This window comes from Dromiciops gliroides, chromosome 6 (genome assembly GCF_019393635.1).
Source record: "Dromiciops gliroides isolate mDroGli1 chromosome 6, mDroGli1.pri, whole genome shotgun sequence".
Taxonomy (NCBI): Eukaryota; Metazoa; Chordata; class Mammalia; order Microbiotheria; family Microbiotheriidae; genus Dromiciops; species Dromiciops gliroides.
The window spans coordinates 157,218,450-157,243,609 of record NC_057866.1 but is presented as its reverse complement, the minus strand read 5'-3'; the positions used below and the strand labels follow the sequence as shown (position 1 = coordinate 157,243,609).

The window sequence follows — 25,160 nt, the reverse complement described above, 5'->3', positions numbered from 1 at the left end:
TAGCCAATGTCAAAAACAGAAGACTGTCCCTTACAGAAACCGAGTGAAAAATCCCACAGAAAACAGGGTAAGGCACAGCTCAGCAAGATGAAGCACCAATTTATTATTTTCTCAGCAAGATGGACACGCATGCACGGGGAAATCTTGAGAAATACACCCCCCCCCCCACATACCTCCCAGCATTAACTTGGGGAAGGTGATATTTAAACAGCAAGGTTAGGGTGTACAGTTAAGATTTATGGCCTTGTTTTTTCCTGGTAAATGGAGATGTTTATACAATAAGGAATCTGTTTTCAGTGGTGATAAACAACAAGTACTTGGGTTCCTCATTCCATTCTCAATCTGACACTTCAAGCCTTTAGAATAAACAGTAAGACAAAGGCATGGGGAGAGTTTCTGTATATAAACTGATATGAGCTGAAGCTGCTTCAGATGGTCTGCTCCTGTCCACAGCAATGGATTGTTGTTATGTGTTCTAGGTAGGTCCTCATATAGTCCTCTGGTTACCCGGATAATTGGCAGGGGGAGCTCAAATAATTTAGGGTACTCCTATTTTTTCTATGCCAACAATGGCAGACCTACTATATATATGTGTGTATATATATATATATATATATATATATATATATATACACACATACACAATAGACATATATGTCTATATATACATAGACATATATGTATGTATATGTGTGTGTGTGTGTGTGTGTGTGTGTATATATATATATATATAAACTTACTATGCACCAGGCCCTGTGCTAAGTACTTAACAATTTACAGAAATATAAGAAACTGATTTAAATTTATGATGGTAAGAGCCATTCTCTAACAGATAAATGATTAAACCATATGAACAGGCAAGTTTCAAAGGAAGAAACCCAATCTATCAACAATCATATGAAAACATGCAAGAATAAGAGAAATGCAAATTAAAGCAACTTTGAAATTCTTCTTAATACTTATTAGACTAGGAAAGATGACAAAAAGAAGAAAATGACAAATGTTGTAGGGGTTATGGGAAAACAGGCACCCTACTACACTGTTGGTAGAGATATACATTGGTCCAGCCATTTTGAAAAGCAATTTGGAACTATGCCCAGAAAGTTACCAAACTGAGCATAGCCTTTAACCTAGTGATAACACCACTAGGCCTACACCCCAAAGAAATCAAAGAAAGAGGATTCTATGTCTACTGAAATATTTGTAGCAGCTCTTTTTGTGGTAGTCAAAAATCGGAAAATATGCAGCGGAGAGAGGTAGTTATTGGAGAATGACTAAAAAAATGTGGCATATTAATGTAATAGAACAATATTGTTCCATAAGAAATGATGAAGTGGATGATTTCAAAGGAAGCTGAGAACACTTTTATGAAGTGATCGAAAATGAACAGAAGGAGGAGAATGATTTATACAATGATAAAAACATAATGATAAAAATAATTTTGAAAGATTTTAAAACTCTGATTAATGCAATGATAAACCATGAGTCCAAAAGAATAAAGATGAAACAATGCCACTCTTCTCCTGACAAAGCAGTTTATGGCTGAAGTATGTATTTACTTTACCAGACTATATAGATATGTATTGAAGAATTTTAAAATGATTAGTGGGGAGGAGGGTAGTGGAAAAGATGTATTAATTTAAAAGTACTTGTTTCTTAAATTAAAAAACCCCAATAAAAATAAAAGTAAAAAAACCCCAAAATCAAATGAACCAGAGTGAGGTGAGGTGCTTTCTGATATAGGCCCACATTGTTTATCTTTTTTTTTTTTTTTTGCATCCTGGGGTGGGCTTGATGATCACTATAAATTTTTTTAAGTTTCAAGAAAAATGATAAGAGTCATCAGAAGAACATTATCCTAACAATTAAAATGATTTACAAAACATAGCTGCAGGATGCTGTGGCATTCCAACTTCTTTGTGAATAGAGATACAAGGAAGGTTTCCCATGTTGTCCCATTGGAAGGCTGAGGAAGCCTATGTACTACTTGTCAGAATAATAAATGATTAAATGCATAAAATAAAATAATTTCAAGGAAAACAGTTGTAAATTGAAATACAATTATCAAACCATTTTTTAAAAACCAAGTTCACAGATCCTAGGTTAAGATTCTCTGATTTAGTCACTCTCTAAATCAACAGCATTCTCATCAGATTCATTCTCCTGTTCCCTTGGAACAAAGATTCATCCACTTCCCTGCTTTCACTAGCTTCCTCTAGGAACTGAATAGACGGGATGTGTCAAGATTATGATATGTTTGGAACATCTGTTTTCCACTTAATTTTTTCCCCCCTTGCTTCTTCCTTCATCTTTTCACTTTAATTTCCAGGAGCTCTCTCTGCATCAAACTTAGCCTTCCAACTTCAGAAATTCTTAATTGTTCCAGGAATGCCATGGAAATAATGCTCTGCTCCTTTTTCTGTTTCCTTCTCTTTTCTAGTTTTGATTTGATATGTAATTTCATTTAGTTTTATTTTTATTGAACAGCTGATACAACTTTAATCATTTTACTACATCTCAGACATCATTACCTTCTAGTTTTTAGTGGGAGAACATTTCAGAACAAGGATTATATCTGGGTTTTTTTTTTTTTTTTCCGCAAAGAAACTGAAAGGCCTTCTGGACAGTTTCATCATTTTCTCTTGCTTCAGATATCATAATAATGGTGATGCTGGTTTAATTTTTCTGACAATACTATGAAGGAATCTTGGTAGATGTATCCCATGTCCTCTAGCTCATTGTGTTACTTCTTGCAGTAATCTGCCATTGTGGCCTGAAATACTGACCCATGGAACACTCAAACATGAAGAGCTCTAACCTAGAACCTGGGACCATCATCATTATTTTATAGCATTTGATTACAATTTTATTATGTTGTTATTGTTGAAAGCCACTGGCAAGCTAACTGATGCAATAATGATCCCCGTGGTGAACTCATCTTTTCTTGGTTTCTTTTTTCAGTCTAAACGTCAGATAGACTCTTGTCCAAAGTTCAACAATGACTGTTCTTCCCTCATTTCAGAAATGTGTACACCAGAATTAAGCTCCTGCCTTCTATAAAAGTTTTCTGGGGGCAAATGAATATTTTGCTCCCTCAGCATTCAAACACTTGGCTTCTCTTTCCATGTTTTAAAAATAGAGGTTTTCTTCTCTTTAATTATTTAACTGACTTTAACCAATTTAACTAAGTTGCTGTGAAGGGAGGATCATTGGAAGAGGAATTGCCTCTTTCACAAGAATATTATTACTAAATTACTATGCCCTTGGATTTGGTAAGATCCAAATGTTGTAAAAAAAAAAAGCTTGATGATGATTTGCTGTGGAAGTTATATTTATATGGGGGAAAAGGAAACTTTTTAAAAAGTGGAATATCCTAATTATATTTTTAAAGCCCATGAAGGGAGGGGAGGGGAAGAGAGGGAGGAGTAATCAGACCTTATCCAGGACTTCCCTTCACTGAACCCTATTTCCTCTTCACAATGCCAGTATTATTTATTCATGCATTTCTTCTGTGCTTTCAGTATTTTTTTTTAATAGCTGCCTATCTGGGCATGCAAATCCAGGCCATTAAAAGACCAATTAGGGAGTGATTTTTCACTTTTACAAAGGGATTTAACATAAGATTCCTTCAAATTGCAAGGTCCTTTGGGCAGTGAAGTGTTAAATTTACATTTGGATTGGAGCCAGGAATTTAAACCTAAACTAAATCTAGAACTAAAGCTTTGTGAGTATAGCCAAACACTAAAGCCCAGTCATCATTAATTATTTTGGGAACTCTACTTGTTAAATTTAAATGACTACTCATGTATAACTTATTTGGAATTGTTGAGTTCTTGTGGGTGGGGGGTGGGAATGGAGCGGGGAAGAGAAATTGAAACACAAAGTTTTTAAAAAATTGATGTTAAAATTTTGTTTTTACATATATTTTGGAAAATAAAATTCTATTCAAATCCCGCCCCCCCAATTTAAATGGCACCCATCTCCAGTCTCCAGTCCAAGGAATTAAAACTGGGAAAAGATGGGAATAGAAAAAACTTTTTAATTGAATTATATTGATTTTTCCTGCTGATCAGGGAAAACCAATCAATGAGAGATTTACTAAGCTAATTTTAACTAAGTAAATTGTTCCATCCCAATGTCTATCATTCTGTACTAAATAATAATAATAATAATAGTAAGAGAGGAAGTTTGTCATAGTAGCAGAACTAGCTTCAAAGCTGGGATGACCAGGTTGCCTGAACTATTGCTATAACTGGACTTCCTTCTTCAATTCTTTCCCTATTCCAGTTCATTCTCCACTCATGTAGGTCTGACCATTTGATTGGCTGTTAAAGTCAACTCTAGTGGCTCCCTATCCAGGATCAAATATAAAATCCTGTTTGGCTTTTAAAGAAAACCCTTCATAACCTGCCCCCTCCTACCTTTCTTTCCAGTCTTCTTGTATCTTACTGCCTTCCCTATATTTTGTGATCAGTGATACTTTTGTTTGGAGCCTCCCAAAAGCTGAGCCAACTCTGGTAATGCATGCATTAGCCTCATTATTAATGTGTACATCCCTGGAAAGCATACTGCCAAGGTAAGTGAACTAATCCACAGTATTCAAAACTTCTCCATTTGCTATAACTGATGGTTCCACATATGGATGGTGTGGTGCTGGCTGATAGAGCACCTGTGTTTTCTTAGTATTGTTAGGCCAAAATTATCACAAGCAGCAGAGAACTGGTCCATTTTTTGTTGCATCTCAGCTTCAGAGGCTGCATAGAATGCACAATCATCTGCAAACAAAAAATCATGCACAAATATTCCCTTCCCTTTGGTCTTGGCTTGTAGCCTTTCCCAGCTGAAGACTTCACCATCAGTGTGGTAGCTGACCGTGATGATTTGTTGGCCATCAATGAAGGCGTTTGACAACATGGCTGAAAACATCATGCCAAAAAACATGAGAGCAAGCACACAGGCTTGCTTCACTCAACTGGTGACCAGGAAAGCATGAGAGCATTGAAGGTCTACAGGGCCATTGTGGTGACCTCATTGTTGAATGCCTGTGAAACCTGGACAGTATACCAACACCATGCCAGGAAACCGAATTGCTTCCATTTGAATTATCTCAGGAAGATTCTGAAGATTACCTGGCAGCATAAGATACCAGACATTGAGGTCCCCTCTCAAGCTAAACTGTCAAGCATTCAAACGTTACTGCAAAGAGCACAACTCCAATGGGCTGGCCATGTTGTTCAAATGCCAAACGTATGCTTGCCTAAAAGACTATTTCATGGAGAACTCACAGAAGGCAAGTGCTCACATGGTGGTCAGAAAAAAAGTGATATAGACACTCAAGGTCTCTCAAGAACTTTGGAATTGATTGCATGATATGGGAGATGCTGGCACAGAAACCCTCAGCATAGTGTATCCTTATCAGAGAAGGTGCAAAGTACTACTCTTTGGGCAAAGTAGAATTGAAGTAGCTCAAAAGAAACATGAGATGTGCAAATTTAGAGACTCCAACCCAAATATTCATATGAATTACTTGTGCCTGACTTGTGGTAGGGGGCATTATGGGCTTATATTGGTCTGATCAGTCATAGTTGGACACACTGTAACTTCACTCTAAAACAGTGATGTCATTTTGGTCCTCTTCGAGAATGATGGACAACAACCATGATCAGTGATAGCGACCTCCTTGTTGTTCCTCAGAGATCTCCCTGCATTTCTTTTTCAAAATGCTGTTCAGAAAGAAACCTCTTGACAATTAAAGATTAGCCACTACACTTTCAGTCTCTTTGGCATCGTTATGGGGATGATCTAACCCTATTCCAACCATTTTGAATTGTAATTTTAAAGCTAAAAGGTACCAAAAAGATCTAATGCAAGTACTGGATTTCAAGTATTTACGACAGACATCATTTTGTGCTCAATTACCTCAAAGTGTTAATTCTGTATTATCTCTCTTTTAAGCTCTATGATAGGAGCCTGAAGTCTTTTCCTTTGGGTATGGGGAAAGTATACATTTCCTTATTTTTTCTTTTCTGCTGTACCTTATCTTAAAAAAAAAATTATTGACCCCTCCCCACAATTCTTTCACCCATGGGGTGAGGGTTGGAAAGAAAACTAAAACCCTTGTAATAAAGGTGTATAGTCAAGCAAAACAAATTCCTGCGCTGGACATGTCCAAAATTATCTCCTTCTGCATCTAGAATCTATCATCTGTCAGGAGATGGGTAACATGCTTCATCATAGGTCCTCTGGAATTAAAGTTGGTCTTTGCATTGGTAAGAATTCTTAAGAGCATCAAAATTAGTCTTTACATTGTTACTGTTATACAAACAGTTCTGTTTATGTTCTCTTCACTCCAAATTGGCTTATTTAAATCTGCCCAGGTTTTTCTGAAACTGTCCCCTTCATCATTCTTAGCTATACAATAGTATTCCATTACATTAATATATCATAATTTGTTCAGCCATTCCCCAATTGATGAGCATGGCTTTAATTTCTAGTTCTTTGCTACTGCCAAAAGGGCTGCTATAAATATTTTTGTATCTATGTGTCCTTTCTGATTTCTCTCACCCCTTTGGGAGCTCAGTAGTGGTATTGTTGGGTTAAAGGTTATGTACAGTTGAATAATTTGGGGGTCAGAGTTTCAAACTGCTTTTCCAGAAAGGCTAGACCATAAACTTCACCTACAGGGAGTTGATGTTTTCCCAAAGTCCCTCTGACATGTTATTTTCCTTGTCATCTTTGCCAATCTGATAGGTATGAGGTGGAACCTTGGGGTTAATTTTCACTTTTTAAATTCTTAATAGTTTGAAGCATTTTTTTTATCTGTTTATTGATAATTTGGATTTTTTCCTTTGAAATTTTATTGTTCATAGCCTTTTTTTTTTTTTTTTGGTGAGGCAATTGGGGCTAAGTGACTTGCCCAGGGTCACACAGCTAGGGTTAAGTGTCTGAGGCCGCATTTGAACTCAGGTCCTCGAGTCCAGGGCCGGTACTCTATTCACTGCACCACTTAGCTACCCTGTTCATAGCCTTTTGATTCTCAGTTGCCTAACAAACCAAATGAAAGGACTTAAGCCTTGGCTGGCTTGTCTGCTTCTGCCAAAAAAAAAAAAAAAAAAGGCATCTCAGCCACAGCTCCTTCTAGCAGGCAGTGGGCCATGACTGGTTTATTTCCTACAAGGTATCGTCTTCTTTCCTCCTTCACTTCCCCTTTATGCTTTTCCCCTCCCTCGTCCTAGCTAGAATTTCTTTGCAGTGATGTATACTAACATGTGAGAGAGACCTTTTATTATGTTCTCCCCAAAACTGCTGTGGGGACAACTTGACACTCAAAATCAAGGCCCTGTCAGTCAGCTTGAAAGCCTGAATTCAAGGTCCTGATCACCTGCAGGCTATCCAAGGCAGCAAGAGGCACTGTGGATATAGAGGTAGACCTGGCTGAAGTCAGGAAAACATGAATTCAAATTTGGCCTCAAACACTTATTAGCTGTGACCTGGGGCAAGTCACTTACACTCTGCTTGCCTCAGATTCTTCAACTATAAAATGGGGCTAAAAGTAGGTAATACAGAGCAGGGCACATAGTGGGTGGTATTATAAATGCTTATATCCCATCCCAGTCTTGCCTTTGTGACTGCATCAATGACACTCGGGAGATATTTGAGCTCATTAAAGTCTAGTCTCAAAAGTAGAGACCTTTACTGTCACTGTCCAAGAGAAAGGACTCCTCACTTTGTGACCAAAGCCCATGAATCCCCTATGTGGTTATAGCAATAGTAGATGAGGACCTCAAGGTTGGCTGACAGGCAGAAAGGTGTGGTCACCCAGGCAGAAGGGGATTCCTTCCAAGGCCCCTCCCTAGCAAGCAACCTTTAAGAGGCAGGCTTTGGTCATTTATTGTTCCCAAGTTCTTTTAAGGGATTATAATGATTCACTATCTTAAAACCAGAGAACAGCACTTTTGAGAATATGGTTTTTATCCCCCCCAGAGGAAAAATTCAGAAGGCTGGACTGGACAGCTACCTTTGCATTGCTAATGGTTGGACTAGGCATTTCTTTCCAAATCCTTTGGGCTTCTAGTGTTTTCTGTTTGTATATAGAAAAGATTTTAAGCTGGGTGATGGGACCTGATCCCCTCTTCTCTTCCTCCCCCCTTCCCGAGAACAAACCCAAACAAAAAACCCGGGCGTGTTCTACCTTACTGGGGGATTTGTGTAGAGAGGGAAAAGAACTAGGTTTTGAGAATGAAAACCTACTTCAATCTTCTCATTTGCCTTCTATGGAGATTAAAGGAAAGCCCTGTGTTCTATCAATTTTTTTTCTTTCCTGGTTGGAAGACTATGGGTGAAGTCACTTTCTGTCACTTAATAGAAGTCAGTGGAAGATAGGTTTCCAATGATACCATTTTCATCTTGGTTCCATACTTTGATTTTTAATACTTGCTTTTATTAATGTACTAAATAAATCAACTATTCCTGCTCTCACCCTACCACCAGGAATTGTCAGGAGACATTTTACAGAAGGGAGGAAGAGAAGAAAAGGAGAAAAAGAAAGAGCAGAGGAAGAGAAAGGACTAATGTAGAAGTGCTTCTGAGTGGTACATCTGAATACTAAGCTGCTCCCTGGTTTGTTAGGATGTAACCAATGATATTGGATACATTCTCTGTAACCCATTAAATGAACTCAAATGACTTGAAACGGGGGAAAAAAAGATATTGGATAAGCAACCCCCATGAAGAATGGCAGGTGGACTTTTAGGATTATACCCTATTTACGCACCCCTTTGGTTTTTTGGTGGGGCAATAAGGGTTAAGTGACTTGCCCAGGGTCACACAGCTAGTAAGTGTTAAGTATCTGAAGCCGGATTTGAACTCAGGTCCTCCTGAATCCAGGGCCAGTGCTTTATCCACTGCACTACCTGGCTGCCCCCCCCCTTTTTGTTTGTTTACGTACCCCTTTGAAAGGGAGCAGACCCGACTTTTGGCAACTCTCGTACCTTTTGTTTTTTGTCTTTTATTTTAGTGAGGCAATTGGGGTTAAGTGACTTGCCCAGGGTCACATAGCTAGTAAGTGTTAAGTGTCTGAGGCTGGATTTGAACTCAGGTACTCCTGATTCCAGGGCCAGTGCTCTATCCACTGAGCCATCTAGCTGCCCCAACTCTCATATCTTTTGCAGCCTTAACTATAAACAGGATTATAATTATATATATTAGGCTCCAAGGACACTTCCAGGAGTCCCTAGATCATAAGCAGACTTCACTTGAGGGTGCTGTGAGGGATCCCATCTGGGAGAGACTGCAAAGAAAGGAAGATATACTCTGTGAAGGGTAGGTAGTTTCAATGATACATTCTTTTTTGCAGGAAAGGTAGATTGTGGTAGTGGTGGGGAAACTAACCCTCAAAACAAACAAATCCTATCCCTTCCCATGCTTTACAAAATCTTAAGGAATGTGCACTATAGTCTCAGGCACCATCTTTTTATGACCTACAATTGTTAAGTCTAATTGACCCTGTTGAAGTAGTTGTCCAGTAGTTGGTTATGGGTATAGCCAGTCTGTTCATGGGCCTGTGTGTATGTATGCCTGAGGTGGTGAGGATGTCCTATCCTTTTCTATCCATCAAATTAGTCTATAGGTCGTCACACCTTTCAGTGTTCAAGTTCCCAGCTCCATAGCTTTCAGTGTAACACTCTGGAAGGATGATGGTTTTCCCTTCATCTGGCCCTGAGCAGGAGTTGTGCCCTCTCCATAAAAACTGTCACACTGCAGAGGTACTGGCCATGACTGCAGAGATGCCTGAGCCCCAGGAAGCCTTGAACATTAACCAAGTCCTAGAAAACCCTTCTAGACTCCTTCGTGCCAGTGTGAACCCCATCTTAAACTGGTGGATCCCTGTCCCCATTCACATAGTTTGTCTTTGTAAGACCTAAAAAATATTAATCTTAAGAAGTGAGGTTTCCAATGGAAGGAAGGCCATTTCCCCCTTACCCCTAAGATGCTCTTTGTCCCCTCTCCTACCCATCTTGGGTTTTCTTTTTTGAGACCTTCCCTTAAAAATTTCAAATAAAAAGGGCTACTGCTCTCAGAATTAAGTGGCTCTAAGGGTTTGTTTTTTTAACCTACCACAGGGTCAAAAGGTCTGTATAAAGACATTTGGTGAAATCCAACACCTAGGCACCAGGCTTCTTCAAATGGAAACTTTTGCCATTAGATCTCTCTGGTAGCTGTTAGCTCCAAAATAACAATTCAAACTGGCTGGAGTAGGGGTAAGTCATCCTCATAAAGATGCAAAAAAGACTGAAGTTAGTGGCTGATCTTTCATGGTTAAGAGGTTTTCCTTTGGAAAGCATTTTGAAAAAGAAAAACAAAAAACCCTAACAAAGGCAATGTGAGCAATTGAATTAAAACTAGCTTGTTACATGGTTGAACTCTTCCTAAGTCTCTTGTTTTTTTTTTCTCAATGATTCAAGGTCATTTTAACAGTATCTTTTCCAAGGGCCTGAAACCCCATCTTTTTTGAATGGAAAGTGACAGAAGTGAATGATAGGGAGGTATAAGGGAGAGGTGAAGATTCAAAGATTACAATGACTTTGGGAAGCTGGGTGACTGAAAGAATGCTGGAGTCCTATACAGTAATAGGGAAGCTTACTAGTATGGTAGGGCTGGAAGAGAAAAGAGAGAAATCTGTGATGCAGATCAAAACCCATCCAAGTCTGCTTCACCCCCAGAAAGCAGAGTCTGAAACCACCCAAAATGTAAAGGGGGAAGGCAAGGCACCTACCACTTTGGGAGCATAGTCAGCCCTCCTGGGAGATTCACAATTTTCTGAATTCTGGCTGTTCCTCTGGCTGTGCTGTGTCATGGGGGAAGGGTGGAGGAATATCTAGATACCCAATCTTGCAGTTTCCATTACCACGGCTACTAGCTCAGCTCAACAAGCCTCCTCACCTACAGATCCTACATCTTCCTAACTGGCTTCCTGTCTCTATTCTTCCCTGTAGCAATCCATCCAACACTGTGTAGCCCAATTAATTTTCCTTAAGGGAAAATTTGACCAAGTGGTTTCCTACCCCCTTCAATTAACCTGACTTCCTGTTTCTGCTAGAGTTAAATAAAAACTCCTCTGCTAGCGTCTTTTTTTTTTTTTTTTTTGGCGGGGCAATGAGGGTTAAGTGACTTGCCCAAGGTCACACAGCTAGGAAGTGTCAAGTGTCTGAGGCTGGATTTGAAGTCAGGTCCTCCTGAATCCAAGGCCAGTGCTTTCTCCACTGCGCCACCTAGCTGCCTTCCTCTGTTAGCTTCTAAAGCCGTAGGCCTTAGCACTGTGCCAATGCACGAGGACTTTCCTGATCTCTGGCAACTGTTAGTGCCTTACTAACCAAACTGCTGTGCACAGATTTATAATCCATGCTTTTTCATGTATGCTTGCCTCCCCCCATTAGACTGTAAGCACACTTTAGCCCAGGGAGTTTCACTCACTCTATCTTCAGCACTGGTATTTGGCACATAAGAGGTCAATAAATACTTGAAGGAAAAAATGGCTTTTACTTAGAATAAACTCTAAGGGACTCAATAGGTCTATAAATGGCATGACATGTTATCTGATCTTTACAACAACCCTGAGATAAACTTGATTTGAGAGATAATCTAGTTAAACTTTTATCATTTTACAAATGACAAAGCTGAGGCTCAGTAAGGTGAAATGAGTTTTCCAAGAAATAAAGTAGTGGTAATGGTTTTTTTCCAAAGACCTATTCCCCACCCCCCACCAGAGCTGTATATAGGTATTATTTATTGATATGAAACACTATCCACCTCACAACATCTCGTATTTTAAAATCTTTCTGTATTGTGCTTTAAAATTAGCAATCAAAGTCACAGAAAGGTAAGACATTGAGAAATAAGGAAAAGAACACAAAAATTAAAACTGTAGTTTGCTGCAAGATTCATAGATAATTGTCCACTCCACTAAAAAAGCCTGAGTTTTTTGTTTTTTAAAAGAAATACCACCAGGTGGCTGCTTAGGTGATGGATGTTTAAAACAGGGTTAAGAGCTTCTTTACTGGAGTGGAGGGAGCACCCTTACTGAGGAATACATAGATTCTTTAATTGTCAAAGTAAAAACCTGCAAAAAGCATTCCAGAATGAATTTCAACTTATTCACAGTATACACTATTATTTTGGCTTATGGCTATTATGTAATACTAGTCAAATAAAACGACAGGAATATAAAGATACAGAAATAGAGGAAATGAAAATCATTTCATGATCAAGACAAATTTAGTTTTTAAATTTTTGTGCCAGCTGAGTCTACAAAACATAAGATGTCAAGGAGGCTTTAAGTTGCTTTAATCAAGCTGTGACCGGGGCTCACCATCATGTGGTGTGAGCCTCAGTAACTCTAAAGAAATGAGAACCATTAACTCCACACACTGAAACTTATGGGGATTCTGAGTTTTACCGGGGAAAAAACCCAAACCCAAACCTAAGGTTCTCAAGTGCAAGTACAAGTTGTAATTCTAACATCTGGGGGCAGTGGTGGAATTTGGAAGGTGAGGAGGTGGTGTCTGGGATGAGGCCTGGACAGGAACGTGCCACAATATTGTCCTCCTCCAAAGGGTTTAGAAGTTGCATAGCATGGACAACAATTTAGTGACAAGGCTCTAGCCCTTACACCTTGTGTCAAATAATATTTCCTTCCTTTTCAGAGCCATTTAACAAAGTCTGTTTTTATCATTCTGTGTCAGCTGCTTTTGAAAAAAAGTCTAGATTTCTATCTTTTGGTAAGAAATGAAAACAAGTAGATTTCCATATGGGGAGAAATCAGCCTCATCTATTACAAAGAATATCTTTGGCTGAACTAAAAAGAAATGTTAATAACTCTTTTAATCTTTACCTGGTCAATTCTACATGAGGAACCTGTGGAAGAAGGGAAGGAAAGGAAAGTACAATGGTCAGAAGGAGGAGAAATAACTTTTTTGTGGCAATAATCCCTTGCTTATAAATAACTTACATGAAATCATTGAAGGGAGCAGTACATTGGCCAAAATACATGTCTTTTATCCACTGCTAACTAATTCCTCATTTATGAACTATGCTTCCAATAATTCTGGATCCAATTCTTTTCTAGACAAGGATTTGTAGCAACTGATGTTAATTTCTGTAAGTCCTCAAAGCTAAGTTCATGCTCTATAATTTATTATAAATGGTCTCAGAAATATAGGACCAAAGTTTATATCACAGATGACATACTCATTTCTATTTTGGAAATCCAAACTAATGCATTTACAATTTTGGTTAACTTTAAAATTCATTTCTTCACCAACAGAATCTATGATGGGTAAATCTTTACCTCAAGTCTCTGATATTATAGCTGACATTTATATAATGCTTTAAGGTTTGCAATATCTTTTACATACATTATCTCACAGGATATACATTTTTTTATTTCCCAATTACTTGGGAGGATTCAAAGTTGGCTGCAACAGAACAAAAAAAAATTGCTTGCATCTAAACTGCCTTCCCTTCACTCTTCCCCAAAATAAACCAGCCAACCCACCACCACAATAATAACCCTCATCTAATTGGGAGGACCCTATACACAATGTCACCTTGTCACTTGTAGACAATGTGGAAAGTATGGATTGGACAGGAAATCTCCAGAGTAAAGTTCATGGTCTTTCCTGTTCACATGTTCTGCTTTTCTATAAAACCTGGTCTGTGAAATAATTCTCTTTGAGGAAGCCCCTCCTCAAAATTGATTCACTTACTGTCACAAATATGAATGCATGTACAATTTTACCGTGTTTATCTTTAGAGGCTCAAACCTACAGCAAAGATGAATAATAAAATCCCAGGCAACTCATTCAATTAAAAGAAATGTAAGGCAGAGTTTTTTAAGAACCAATATTTCCATCTTTGTAGGCAAAAATGCCCAATGAATGACTCCCTTTAATCCATAACAGCACATGCTGTAATACTTGTAGTCTTAAGAGTTGTCTGGGGAGCCCTGAGAATTTACATGACTTCAACATGGTCACACAGTCAAGAGGATGGACCTGAACCCAGACTTCTTGATATTCTGCAAAAAACATTTCTAGGCTTTAAAAAACTCAAGCAGATTTTCTTGGGTTCTCTCCCTTCTCTGGAAATTTGGACTTTTTACAAATTGTCATAAAACACAAAGGAAAAAAAAGACAAGGCCAAATCCCCCAACTCCATTCTTTCCTTAAGCTGTTTTTCAAAGCAAATGTGGATGAAACAAAAATCAAATCATAAGAACATAGCAGGATTACTTTAAAAAAGAATAATTTTTCAATTCTGTGTAGAGTAAGAAAGCCTAAGTACTATTTGAGTTTTCTGATAGGTTAAGATCCAGGACAAGAAGTCCATACTCTGGGATTTATACAACTACTCACAGAGATACAAATATGTAACACAAAGAGATGAGATCTGAACTAAAAATAAAACAAATTTGCAGCTCCAAAATTTGGGATCAATGTTTAATGCTCAGGATTTTGTTTGGTTAATGCAATTCAAAAAAAATTATGCTTTCCTAGAATAATTTCTTCTGAATTATTTTAGGAGTTTATAATAAACTACCAAACTTTTTTTTCAGAACCACCAGATTTTACTTCTGGAAAATCTAATACCTTTCAAAAAGTTATAATTCTAATACCATCAACACAAAAGAAGTTAATTTCTAAGGTTTCATGTTCTTTAAATTTTCTGCAGCCAAAGACTCACATTTTTAATTACAGTACTGCAAGGCACATACAGAACCCACCTCCTTCAAAACACGAAGCAGATATACTCCCTGAAATAGAATTTAAAAATCCTTAAACAATTAGAAATACTACAAAGTTAGCAATTTCTAGTTAAAAAATTTTGCTCCTACAGGACCATGCACTTTTTTTTCTGAAATCAATTTAGTAAATATCTATAAATGTTCTTCCTCAAACATTTGTACTTGAAAAGTAAATAAAATGTCTCTGAAGAGCACTAACTTGGAAAGTACTGTAGCATGACAAATGTTAAGTTATTGCCTTCATTATAGATTGCATCACCTCTGATATTTTCAAGGACATACAAATTTAATAATGGGATAACTACGTACGATATATTTAAATATGTTTTGAACCTCTTCCCACCCCTTCCTCCTTTCTTGGTTCAATGCAGATTTCTTTTCAAAAGGACAATAAACTGTCTTTTTACTCAGTATGAATAGGAGCAGGACAGTTTAATTGCCTCTACTAAATTTAATGCAGCTTAATTAGGGACCATCTATATATTTTCTTTGAAAGTTTTATGTTTTCTTTTGGTCAAGCATGTCTAACCATAAAAGTAAATGGACTTTTAAGAGGTAGATTTTTTCCATGATGCACTTTGTTAATAAATAAATGTATTGTCAAGAAAATAAAAACAAGTAATGGGTAGGGTTCTTAGTATAGGGATCAAATGAAAAAGAAAATAAAACTAGATATGTTTGATACAATCTGACATTTTAACAGTCATAATAATAAGTATTGGATGCTGTTTTATAATCAGTGCATTCAGGATTGGATTTTTCCTTCTTAGGATCAAAAAACTAGCCTGCCAATTGTACTGAATCCTCCCCCTCCCCCTCCCCCGGTTGGTCCACAGCTTCCTGGAGGGTCATTGTCATCAAATCCATTGGGCCGAAAGGAACAGGAAGCAGAAGCAGCCTGTAGTGCACGTGTTCGAGCATTCAGCTCTTGTTCCTAAAATCAAAACAAATAGAAGAATATAATGGAAGGTATATAAAAAGTTTCTTTTGATGGAACATCTCAGTACTCTACATCCATGAACAAATGGACTTTATAAACTTGAGCACACTAATCTTAATTTTATAACTGGAAAAACAAGGTACTTGTAAACACTTAAATGTACAGAACTGGTAGATCAGGAAGGGCACACTGGCAGGGATCCACTCCAACCTTTATGTACTCTATGGTATAGCCAAACTGATTTTCTTGCCATTCCTAAAACATGATACCCATTCTCCATCTCCATACCTTTGCAATGGTTGTTCCCCATGCCAGAAATGCACTTCCAGCCTTTAAAATCTTGTTTGCTTCAAAACTCTGCTCAATCAATACCTTCAGAATGAAAATTTTCCTAACCCCCAAGCTAGGTTTCTTCCCTATCTACATTTACCTTGTTTTAATTGTGTGTGTGTGTGTGTGTGTGTGTGTGTATGTATGTATATGTACATTGTGGGGCAATGAGGGTTAAGTGATTTGCTCAGGGTCATCGAGGCAGTGTCAAGTGACTGAGGCTGGATTTGAACTCAGGTCCTCCTGAATCGAGGGCTAGTGCTTTATCTACTGCTCCACCTAGCTGCCCCTTTGTATAGTCTTATTTATGTATACATTTGTCACCAGCATAACATAAGCTCCTTGACAGTAAAGACTTTAGTTTTGTCTTTGTATTGCCAGGGCCTAACCCATAGGAGGTGCTTAATAAATGCCTGTTGATTGATTGATGGTATAGTGGAATAAGCCCTGAACCTGAAGATCTGGGTTCAAATATTAGCTCAGCTGTGTACACTTTGTGACCTTGGACAAAGTCATTTCACCTTGACCTCAGCTTTCCTCAGCTGTAAAATGAGGGGGTTGAATTAGATGATCTTTAAAGTCCCTTCTAGCTATATAAATTCCATGATCCTACATCAGAAAGATAGTCTGTTAAGTTGTCCCAAAGAAAATATTACAGCTTATCCAATAAACACCTTAGGAAAAGATTACCCTCCTTTTATACTTACGGTACATCGCAGTGAGACAAAGATCTGTGCACACATAAAAGCTAGCTAGCAAGCACGAAACATTGTTCCAGATCTGTGGGTATTTTGGAAATCGATTATGGTATTAAGTTGAGGCAATGGCAAGTAGAGAGCTAAGTTTCCTCCACATTTCTCCAAGTCTACAATGGCATTGTAAGGTATCAGATTCAGTTTCTGAGTAACACACGTCAAGAAACCAATGGCAAATCTATATAGCAAAGGCTAAAATCTTGTAGATTAAGTGTAAAGGTAAGAGTCTTCACTTGCTAGATGTAAAAACTTGTATTTAAAAAACAGCTGGATGCTATATTGGGTCATAGTTTGAGTTGGATAAGACCATAAAGATCACCTAGCTCAACTCCCTCATTTTAGGGAAAAGGAAAACAAGTCCAGACACATAATATGACCCAAGGCAATTAGGCCAGTTAAATGTTAAGAGTCAGAATTAGAACTCAAGTCCAACAGAAACTGTTCATTTGTTCAAGGCATCATGAACTACAAGTCCGCAGCATGCCATTTTTAAAGAATCAGTCTGACTCTTAATTTCAGTTTAATCCCCTTGGTCCAGAGACTCAACCCAAAATTTCCATTATGAAAAAAAAAAATAAATTAATTAAAAAAAAAATCCAGTGCTTGGATGATCCCCTTAGTAGTTTTAGCATTACTTGTGCTCAGTGACTGATGTGGGACTGTCAGAATGAAATGCTGCTAGTGGCATGGTAAAGCATAATGTTGTAATGCAGTAGTAGACTAGTTATGCTCTGACAGGCTAAAGGAAACATTTTATACTACCTGTGAATTTGAGGAGCATTTTGGACAAGCCTCTTTTCATTTTACTGAGTAGCTTGCTCTCTCTCAAGACTTGCTGAGCAAAGAACTAGACTACTCTTTAAATGCTGACCACAATCCCTCCAGTGAAACAGCAAACTCTTTCAGACATACTCAATATTAACACTAGACTCCAACTAAGTAAGTCTTTTATTCCTTCATTTGAAAAATAAGTTAAACAAGTGTAAAAGAGATGTGTTAAGGAGATGGAAAAAGCTAATTTTCACTGCTCTGTTAATAAAGTTGGCATTTATATATATACTTCAATGTTCGTAAAATGCTGTAAATACATGTTACCTCACTACAACCCTGTGAACTATGTTCCATATAAGTTCCTCATTTGCAGATGAAGAAACTGAGGTTTCACAGAGCGGTTCAAAGTCTTGCCCATAGTTACACAGTTGGTCTCTAGAATGGGCTGGAGGTGGTCAAACCCAGTTCTATTATGCTAAAGTGTTGTTATTAAACTGATCCCTCAAATATTAGATGTAATATGGTATATATGTATGTAATATGTAAAAGAATAGTTAATTCTTAGTTGCACTTATAATCTGTGTTGGGAAAACTGATAAATGTACCTGTTGAGTTAGAGTGAATTTACTTTGGTGAGTACAACATTAGAGAGAATTTTGTCTGAACTTCAAGCAACTTTCTGAAAGTTAACCTATGTTTTCGTGAAGGATACAGAATAAGCAATTAATTTAATTGCTTCATTGCTTTTGGGATCATAAAACCTGTTCATAAGGTTCCTAAGAAAGTAGCAGAATGAAATTGACATTCTTTTTTCAGTCCTGTCACCTGATTGTACAAATATTAGGCTGACAAAGGTCTAGATATGACATTTAGTCTTTGGGAGAGATACCCAAATGAGCAAATCTAAAGATGGCTAAAAACTGCCTTTTTCATTTGGTTTTTCTCAACAACGGAAAAGCATGACTTTGGGGTACATTAACAGTCAAAAGTCATGGTTCCCATAGCAACTAATTTACATCGCAAATTGATTTCAGGGTATTTATTAATCCCATGATTAATAATAGACTGCATACAGAAGAGTTACTGTTGCTGTGGGGGCTAAGAATTTTAGATTTCTTGCTCTGAGTTAAGGCAAGTAATTCAAATCAAATTCCATTAAAAACTCAGGAAGGACTGACCTTCAGCACCATGGGTCAACACACTAAATATTGCTGATTTGTCTTCTGATATTAACTGTGTGACCATGGATAAGTCAACTTATTGAATCACAGTTTACTCATAAGTACACTGTGCTTGGTAAATGCTAAAGCACTCTATAAATGCCACCCTTTATTCCTAACCTATTCCTTTTGAATCTCCACTGTAGGAATAATTAACTCCCATAGTGGCTTGTCCCCTGGACTATTCCTACCAATACTCCCCCCTACTCCTTTCCTTTGTCCCCTCCTAAAGATGACAAATGGAAAGATCATTGCAAGTTTTACTTAGGTGCCTAGAGTTTAAATCTGCAGAAGTAGACTGAATTTCATGTTTATGTATCAAGGTATGGGTATGAATAGACTGGACAAAACCCTGTTCTCTATAACAGACTTCTTAAACCATTTTTCCCAATTATGACCCCTTTTTGCCGGAGGAAATTTTGCAACACTGGGCATATATAGGTATATAAAATAGGTAACATAACTTTTTACTGTTGCCAAAATTTTCATGATTCCTACATTCAGTTACACAACCCCATATGGGGTTGGCAACCCCCAGTTTAAGCAGCTTTGCTCTAGAAAAACATTACCTAATCTTGCTGTTGCTACTCAGGAGTTGATGATACCAGAACCTATCACTAATAAACTGAATGTATCCAAGTAAAATTTTAAATCCATTAAATACTAATTTATGAACATATTTCTTTTAATTAAAAAAACTAGCTAAATGTCATACACATATAGGTAACCTTAAAAGGCTTGTTCCAAGTCTTTTCTTTTTTAGTAAATTAATTAATTTTAATAACGCAGTTTAATGCTACCTGTTAAAGCCAAAGATGTTTTATATATTTTATAGAGAGTAAAAAAGTTGGAAATGCATAAATAGGCACAAAACTAGTATTGCATTAAATAAAAATCTAAGGATGCTAAGGATAGAGCTATTTTTAAAAATCTATCAAGCTATGAAAATTAAAAATAATACTAAAGATAACAGCTGAAAACAAGTTCCATCACAACATTTTCCAGTTGCTTGACAATTATTAAAGCATGCTTAATTTTCTGAGAGAAAAACAAGTTTCTTGGCATAAAATGAAAGGATCAAAATGCTCTGGCTTGATAAAGCAAGCAAATTAGAGCCTCTTCTAAATGCCTATAACTGCTTTGCTAGTTTAGAGACAGCTAGGTGGCATAGTAGGTAAGAGTAGTGTTGTCAGAAGCCCAGATGGCAAACCTTGCCTCAAACACTTATTAGTTGTGAGACCTTTGGGAAGTCATTTAATTGTTTGCCTCAGTTTCCTTCTCTGTAAAATGGAGCTAATAACAGCACCTACCTCCCAGGGTTGTTGTGAAGATCAAATAAGATAAAAACTGTAAAGTTTTTAGCATGCTGCCTGGCATACAGTAAGCTATTATTATATCCTTAATACATAAGGCTAATGACAATAGAAAACCTTTAAATCAGATGTGTAGATTTAAAAAAAAAAATGTACCAGCTTAGACTCGCTACATAACCTAATACAGAAAATTCCCAACTTCAAAACGGGCTATGTTCCAAAAGTTCTTTTTTTTTCAGTCAGCTCCTTGAAAGCAGAAAAATACTTTCCCATTAAACAATGTCTAGGGGTAAGATCCAAAACTGAATTTAATCCACAAATTCCCTTAAGCACAGAATTTTAACCTAAACACAATGTGTAATTTTAAATACAATTTTTTGGGGGGAGGGGAGAGGAAAGGAGAGTAAATCCAGAATTTCTTAACAAGACTGCTGGACTCCCAATCTGTTGAGGGCACACACTCTTTCCACCCATCTATGACCTTTATGATCTTGCCTAGGAATCTTTGCCAACTGTGAATAGAGTTTAGTTTGGTAATCTGAATTCCACCAAACCATTATCACAGTTCTAGAAGGATACAATTTAGATTAATCCCCTGCACTGATGAAACAAATTGGAGATCACAAGGTAGAATGTTGTAAAGTCAATCATTTTCCTTCTTGTTCAAGGGCAAGTGGCTCCATCTGTGGCCCCACAATATACTAGTCTTGGTCATATCATGGACAATTTAATTATTAATTAAGAATTCTGATTAACAAGATGTTAAGTGGTTTGATATACTGAATTTCTGATAATGGCTAGGTGGAGAGCTTCTTAGATTTGGAGTAAAGAGATCTGGGTTCAATTTGCCCTGGATACTGCAAGTCATCTAACTGTTCTGAGTCTCAGTTTCCTCGTCTATAAAAGAGGAATAACACTTGCAAGAAGACCTAGCCACCACATAGATTTTTTCTTTTTGTGAGGAAGCTACATTATAAACCTTAATATAATAAATGTGAATGGATAGTGCTATGGATATGCTGGATTTGGAACCAAGAGGTCTTAGGTTCAAATCCTACCACTGCTACTCACTATGTGACCATAGGCCTATTTCTTTATCTTTATAATGAGGGGTCAGGACTTAAAATGTACAATCCATTCCAACTGTAAATCTGATTTTCCTCATAATAATATTAAGCATACAGTAAAAATCTAGCTTTAGATTTCTTATTTGAAGATGAAAGTAAGCAAAGTGAATAGGAGTCTTTTCTTTCCTTCGTTGGGATATACAGAAACTCCTTGAAAGAATGAATGTACATTTTTTTAACTCACATAATAATAGGGCATGAGAGGTTAGCAAGGCCAAGTCCCTCTTTTGCAGGCAGAGTCCAATAGGTTAAGTGATTTGCCCAAGGTCACAAGTAATGTCAGAAATGGAATCTGAATACAGGTTTCCCTCTGGCTTCTTTTTTTTTTTTCCTTTTGCAGGGCAATGGGGGTTAAGTGACTTGCCCAAGGTCATACAGCTAGCAAGTGTCAAGTGTCTGAGGCTGGATTTGAACTCAGGTCCTCCTGAATCCAGGGCTGGTGCTTTATCCACTGCACCACCTAGCTGCCCCCTCCCTCTGGCTTCTAAAATCTTTGTATCCTACTCCACTGCCTCTCAATATATAGATAAGAGATAGTAGGTACTTAATAAGTTTATGTTAAATTTTTGCTCAATTGCTTCCACACATGATTGAATTTACACAACTACTGTGCTATGAGGGAAAATTGCCATTTACTCAAGTAGTTATATAGAAAACTGCAAAAACTACTAATAATGATAAAGCAAAAAACCAAAAAAAAAAAAAAAAAACCCCAAACAAACAACGAAAAACCCCACAACAACACCCAAAACAAACAAACAAAGCAACAACCCCCAAACCACCAACCCCACCCCAACCCAACAATAAACATTTTCATCACTAAGATCATGGTCACTGGAAGGTACTCAGGTTAAAGAACTAGAATTAAGTGTGCTTTAGAAGGAAGCAAACTTATTATGTCCAAATCAATATATGTTAATACAAATGTTACTTTTCAGGATGGCAAGAGAAAAATAACCCATCTTGTCCACTAAAAAAAAAGCCCAACGTCAAATACTACTAATTAGAAATCTTTTTCTTGTTTTTAGACTGTTCAATTTGTGGCAAAGGGTAAATGTCGCTAAAAACTCAATTCAGGTATAAATATTCCTACTGCTATTTCTCAGAAAATAATTCCACAAAGCACTAATTAAAAGAATGAATTTTTTTCTGATATTTATAATTTTACTTTTATATAAACCAGACCATTCTTTTTAGAAATTAGTTAGGAGGGTGTGTGTGTGTGTGTGTGTGTGTGTGTGTGTGTGTGTTCATGTTCCTACAGGGAATTACTTTCTATTATTTGGTCTAATTTTGTACTATATATTTTTCTCCAAGACCAATCTGCTGTATTTATACTAGGTCTTTCCTTCTCCTTTATATATTAAAATTGAAATATTATAGATACTGTCTTCTGATCACATAGATACATTTCACTTGCACTATTAAACCAGGGACTTGGTTGCAATGACAGCAGACTACAAACTACCTGGGAATGATAAGCCCAGTGGGATAGTCAGAGGAATTCTTTCTGCCACCAACAAGGGATGGGATTTCCATTCCCAAGACTGACTAGCCCTTACCTTGGACTATTCTCAATCCTATTTCTCACCTCATCCTCAGGGCTGACACAGGTTGAAGTCAGAGAAGGAAAAAGATAAATACTCATACTTCCTAGGATCCGAAGAGCTGGTATTTTAGTAGTATTCCCAACTTCCTGAGAACCAGCTTGTTATTCTTTACCCCCAAGTCTGAGTTTCTTCAAACACTCAGAGACAATCAATGCCTAGTATTCCTCTGAAATGTAAAAAAGGGATTTGTATACCCAAAGACCCACTATTTCTTGCTGGTGTGAGGCTCAGTTTAAATATTAAGGGAAAAATCAACTAACAAGCATTAAAAATCTGGCACTGCTTAAGCTGAGGCAAAAGTGAGGAGGGAAAGCATTTCAGGCATGGGATATGAGACAGGACATGAGGAACAAGCAAGGCTGGACCAATGGTTCCCAAAGGATGTAAAGGCTAATATTAGTGTGCCTTGAATTTTGCTAAGTAAGCCACAAAATTTTCCACATTATATTAATATATGGTAAGTATCATATTTTCAAAATAAATATGTTACACACACACACCCACATCCACACACCCAGAGAGGTGCTGAGGGCCTGAACTGGGTGGTAGCTGTGTGAGTACAAAGGAATGGATCCAAGAGGTAAGAGTTGAAGAGACAGAAAAGATAAGATCTGTCACTTGCTTAGATCTGAGGAGTGAAGGAGAGAAAAGAGACTATAAGACAGAGCCTTGGGGCAAAGTTAAGGAGTGTAAAGTCAGAGCTAGCAAAGGAGAACCAGTAATGTATTGTCACGAAAACTGAGAAGATAGAATTCCAGGATAGTCAGTGTTGAATGCAGCAGAGATGGTGAGAAAGATGAAAAAGAAGAAATTCCCATTAGATTTAGCAATTAAGAGATGTTTTTTAACTGAGGGAAAGTTTCAGTTGAAAGATGAAGTCAAAAGTTTGAATGACAAGGGGCTAAGAAGTGATACTGCAGGAAGTAGAAGCAATGTATCTGAAAAATATCCTTTTCCAGAAATTCAACTGAATAGAACTATATGCAGAACTAGAAGACAGTTCAAGGGGATGGTAGGTTCTAGTGAAAGAATGGTGTATAAATGTGTAGGATACTTGGGCACACTTGAAGGACTCAATAAAGAAGTGGGCCAAGGAAAAGAAAAAAGGGGAAAAAAGTGATTCAGGAGTTATTCTGGGCTGACTACCATCCCTGAAAATTTATAAAAGGAGTGTGGGGCCACAACTCCTAAAACCCTTAAATTTAATCCTATAACCTGCTTGCTCTTTCCTAACCATACCTTTCAAATCATTTACTAGTACCTTTGAGTTGGGGGGGAGGGGAGAGAGAAAGAGAAAGTTACCCAAGTTAGAATTCTTTTAAAATGTTTCACCAATCATTGTACATGCTCTTTTCTTGTATAGAACACAAGCTCTGTAAGAGCAGAAACAGTTTTATCTCTGTATCACCAGGGCCTACCACATGTAGGGACAAAGGTCTGACTGAACCATTGTGACAGCTTTCTAGTATTAACACAGGGCTAATTACTTCAAAGCACCTTCTGGTTGCTAGGGGGCTAAGCCTAGGGAACTTAAACCATTTCTGTAATTTTTCTACTTTGGGAAAATGCCTTCTGAAGTTAAGGCCAATTTAGAGATCACCTTTTGGAAGATTACCTCTATTCACACACTAGAGGGTCTGATTCTGTATTTTATTACAATGTTACATTACAAATCTTTTTTAGGTTTCTTTTAGGGTTATTTTTTAGTTTTCTTCCACTAGGAACATGTGGCTTAAGAAGCTTTCTTCCAGATGTATTTGTCTAAGCATTTAGACTCTTTTCTTTCTATGTTTCTTCTAGTATTTTGATTGACTTGTAGTCTAAGTGGCAATTACAGTCACTATAATGTAATTTACACATTTAATTAATGCATTATTTGTTCCCTTTAGTCAAAATTTAGATTGAAAGTTAATTTCTACTTTGGCTGCCATGTCATTACACTATATTTTTATGCCAGTGAATGTCAACCAATTTTGCAAAAGTAAAATCTCAGAGCTTAAATCCCAATACAGGGTGTTCTGACTGCATCTGCTTTACCCATGACAACTATCAGGTTAAGTCCTCATTTTAGATACATATATTTTCCTCAATACTTAACCCATTCTTTTGTCAAACTGTAAATTTGATGCCAAACATTCCTGGGATTTCTTCCCTCCTTAAAGATTAGTACCGGTAGCCCTCTTCCTCTTCCATCCTCTACCAGTCTCTTCAACAGTTCTTTATGTGATTATCAAGAAACAAAGCTCCAGGGACAACTAAATGGCTCAGTGGATAGAGCACTGGCCCTGGAGTCA

At 37.4% G+C, this 25,160-nt stretch overlaps 1 protein-coding gene and 1 pseudogene across 1 annotated transcript in view; both read right to left on the bottom strand.

Moving 5' to 3' along the window:
• Window positions 1-752: 752 nt before the first annotated feature.
• LOC122731678 lies at window positions 753-2,767 on the bottom strand (annotated as a pseudogene).
• Window positions 2,768-11,822: 9,055 nt separating this feature from the next.
• Window positions 11,823-25,160, bottom strand: part of USP38 (ubiquitin specific peptidase 38) — a 34,324-nt gene continuing 20,986 nt past the window's right edge. The window contains exon 10 of the mRNA XM_043970636.1: window positions 11,823-15,734. Coding sequence (XP_043826571.1) covers window positions 15,573-15,734 — 162 coding nt within the window. The 3' untranslated portion in view covers window positions 11,823-15,572. The remainder of the gene's footprint in view (window positions 15,735-25,160) is intronic.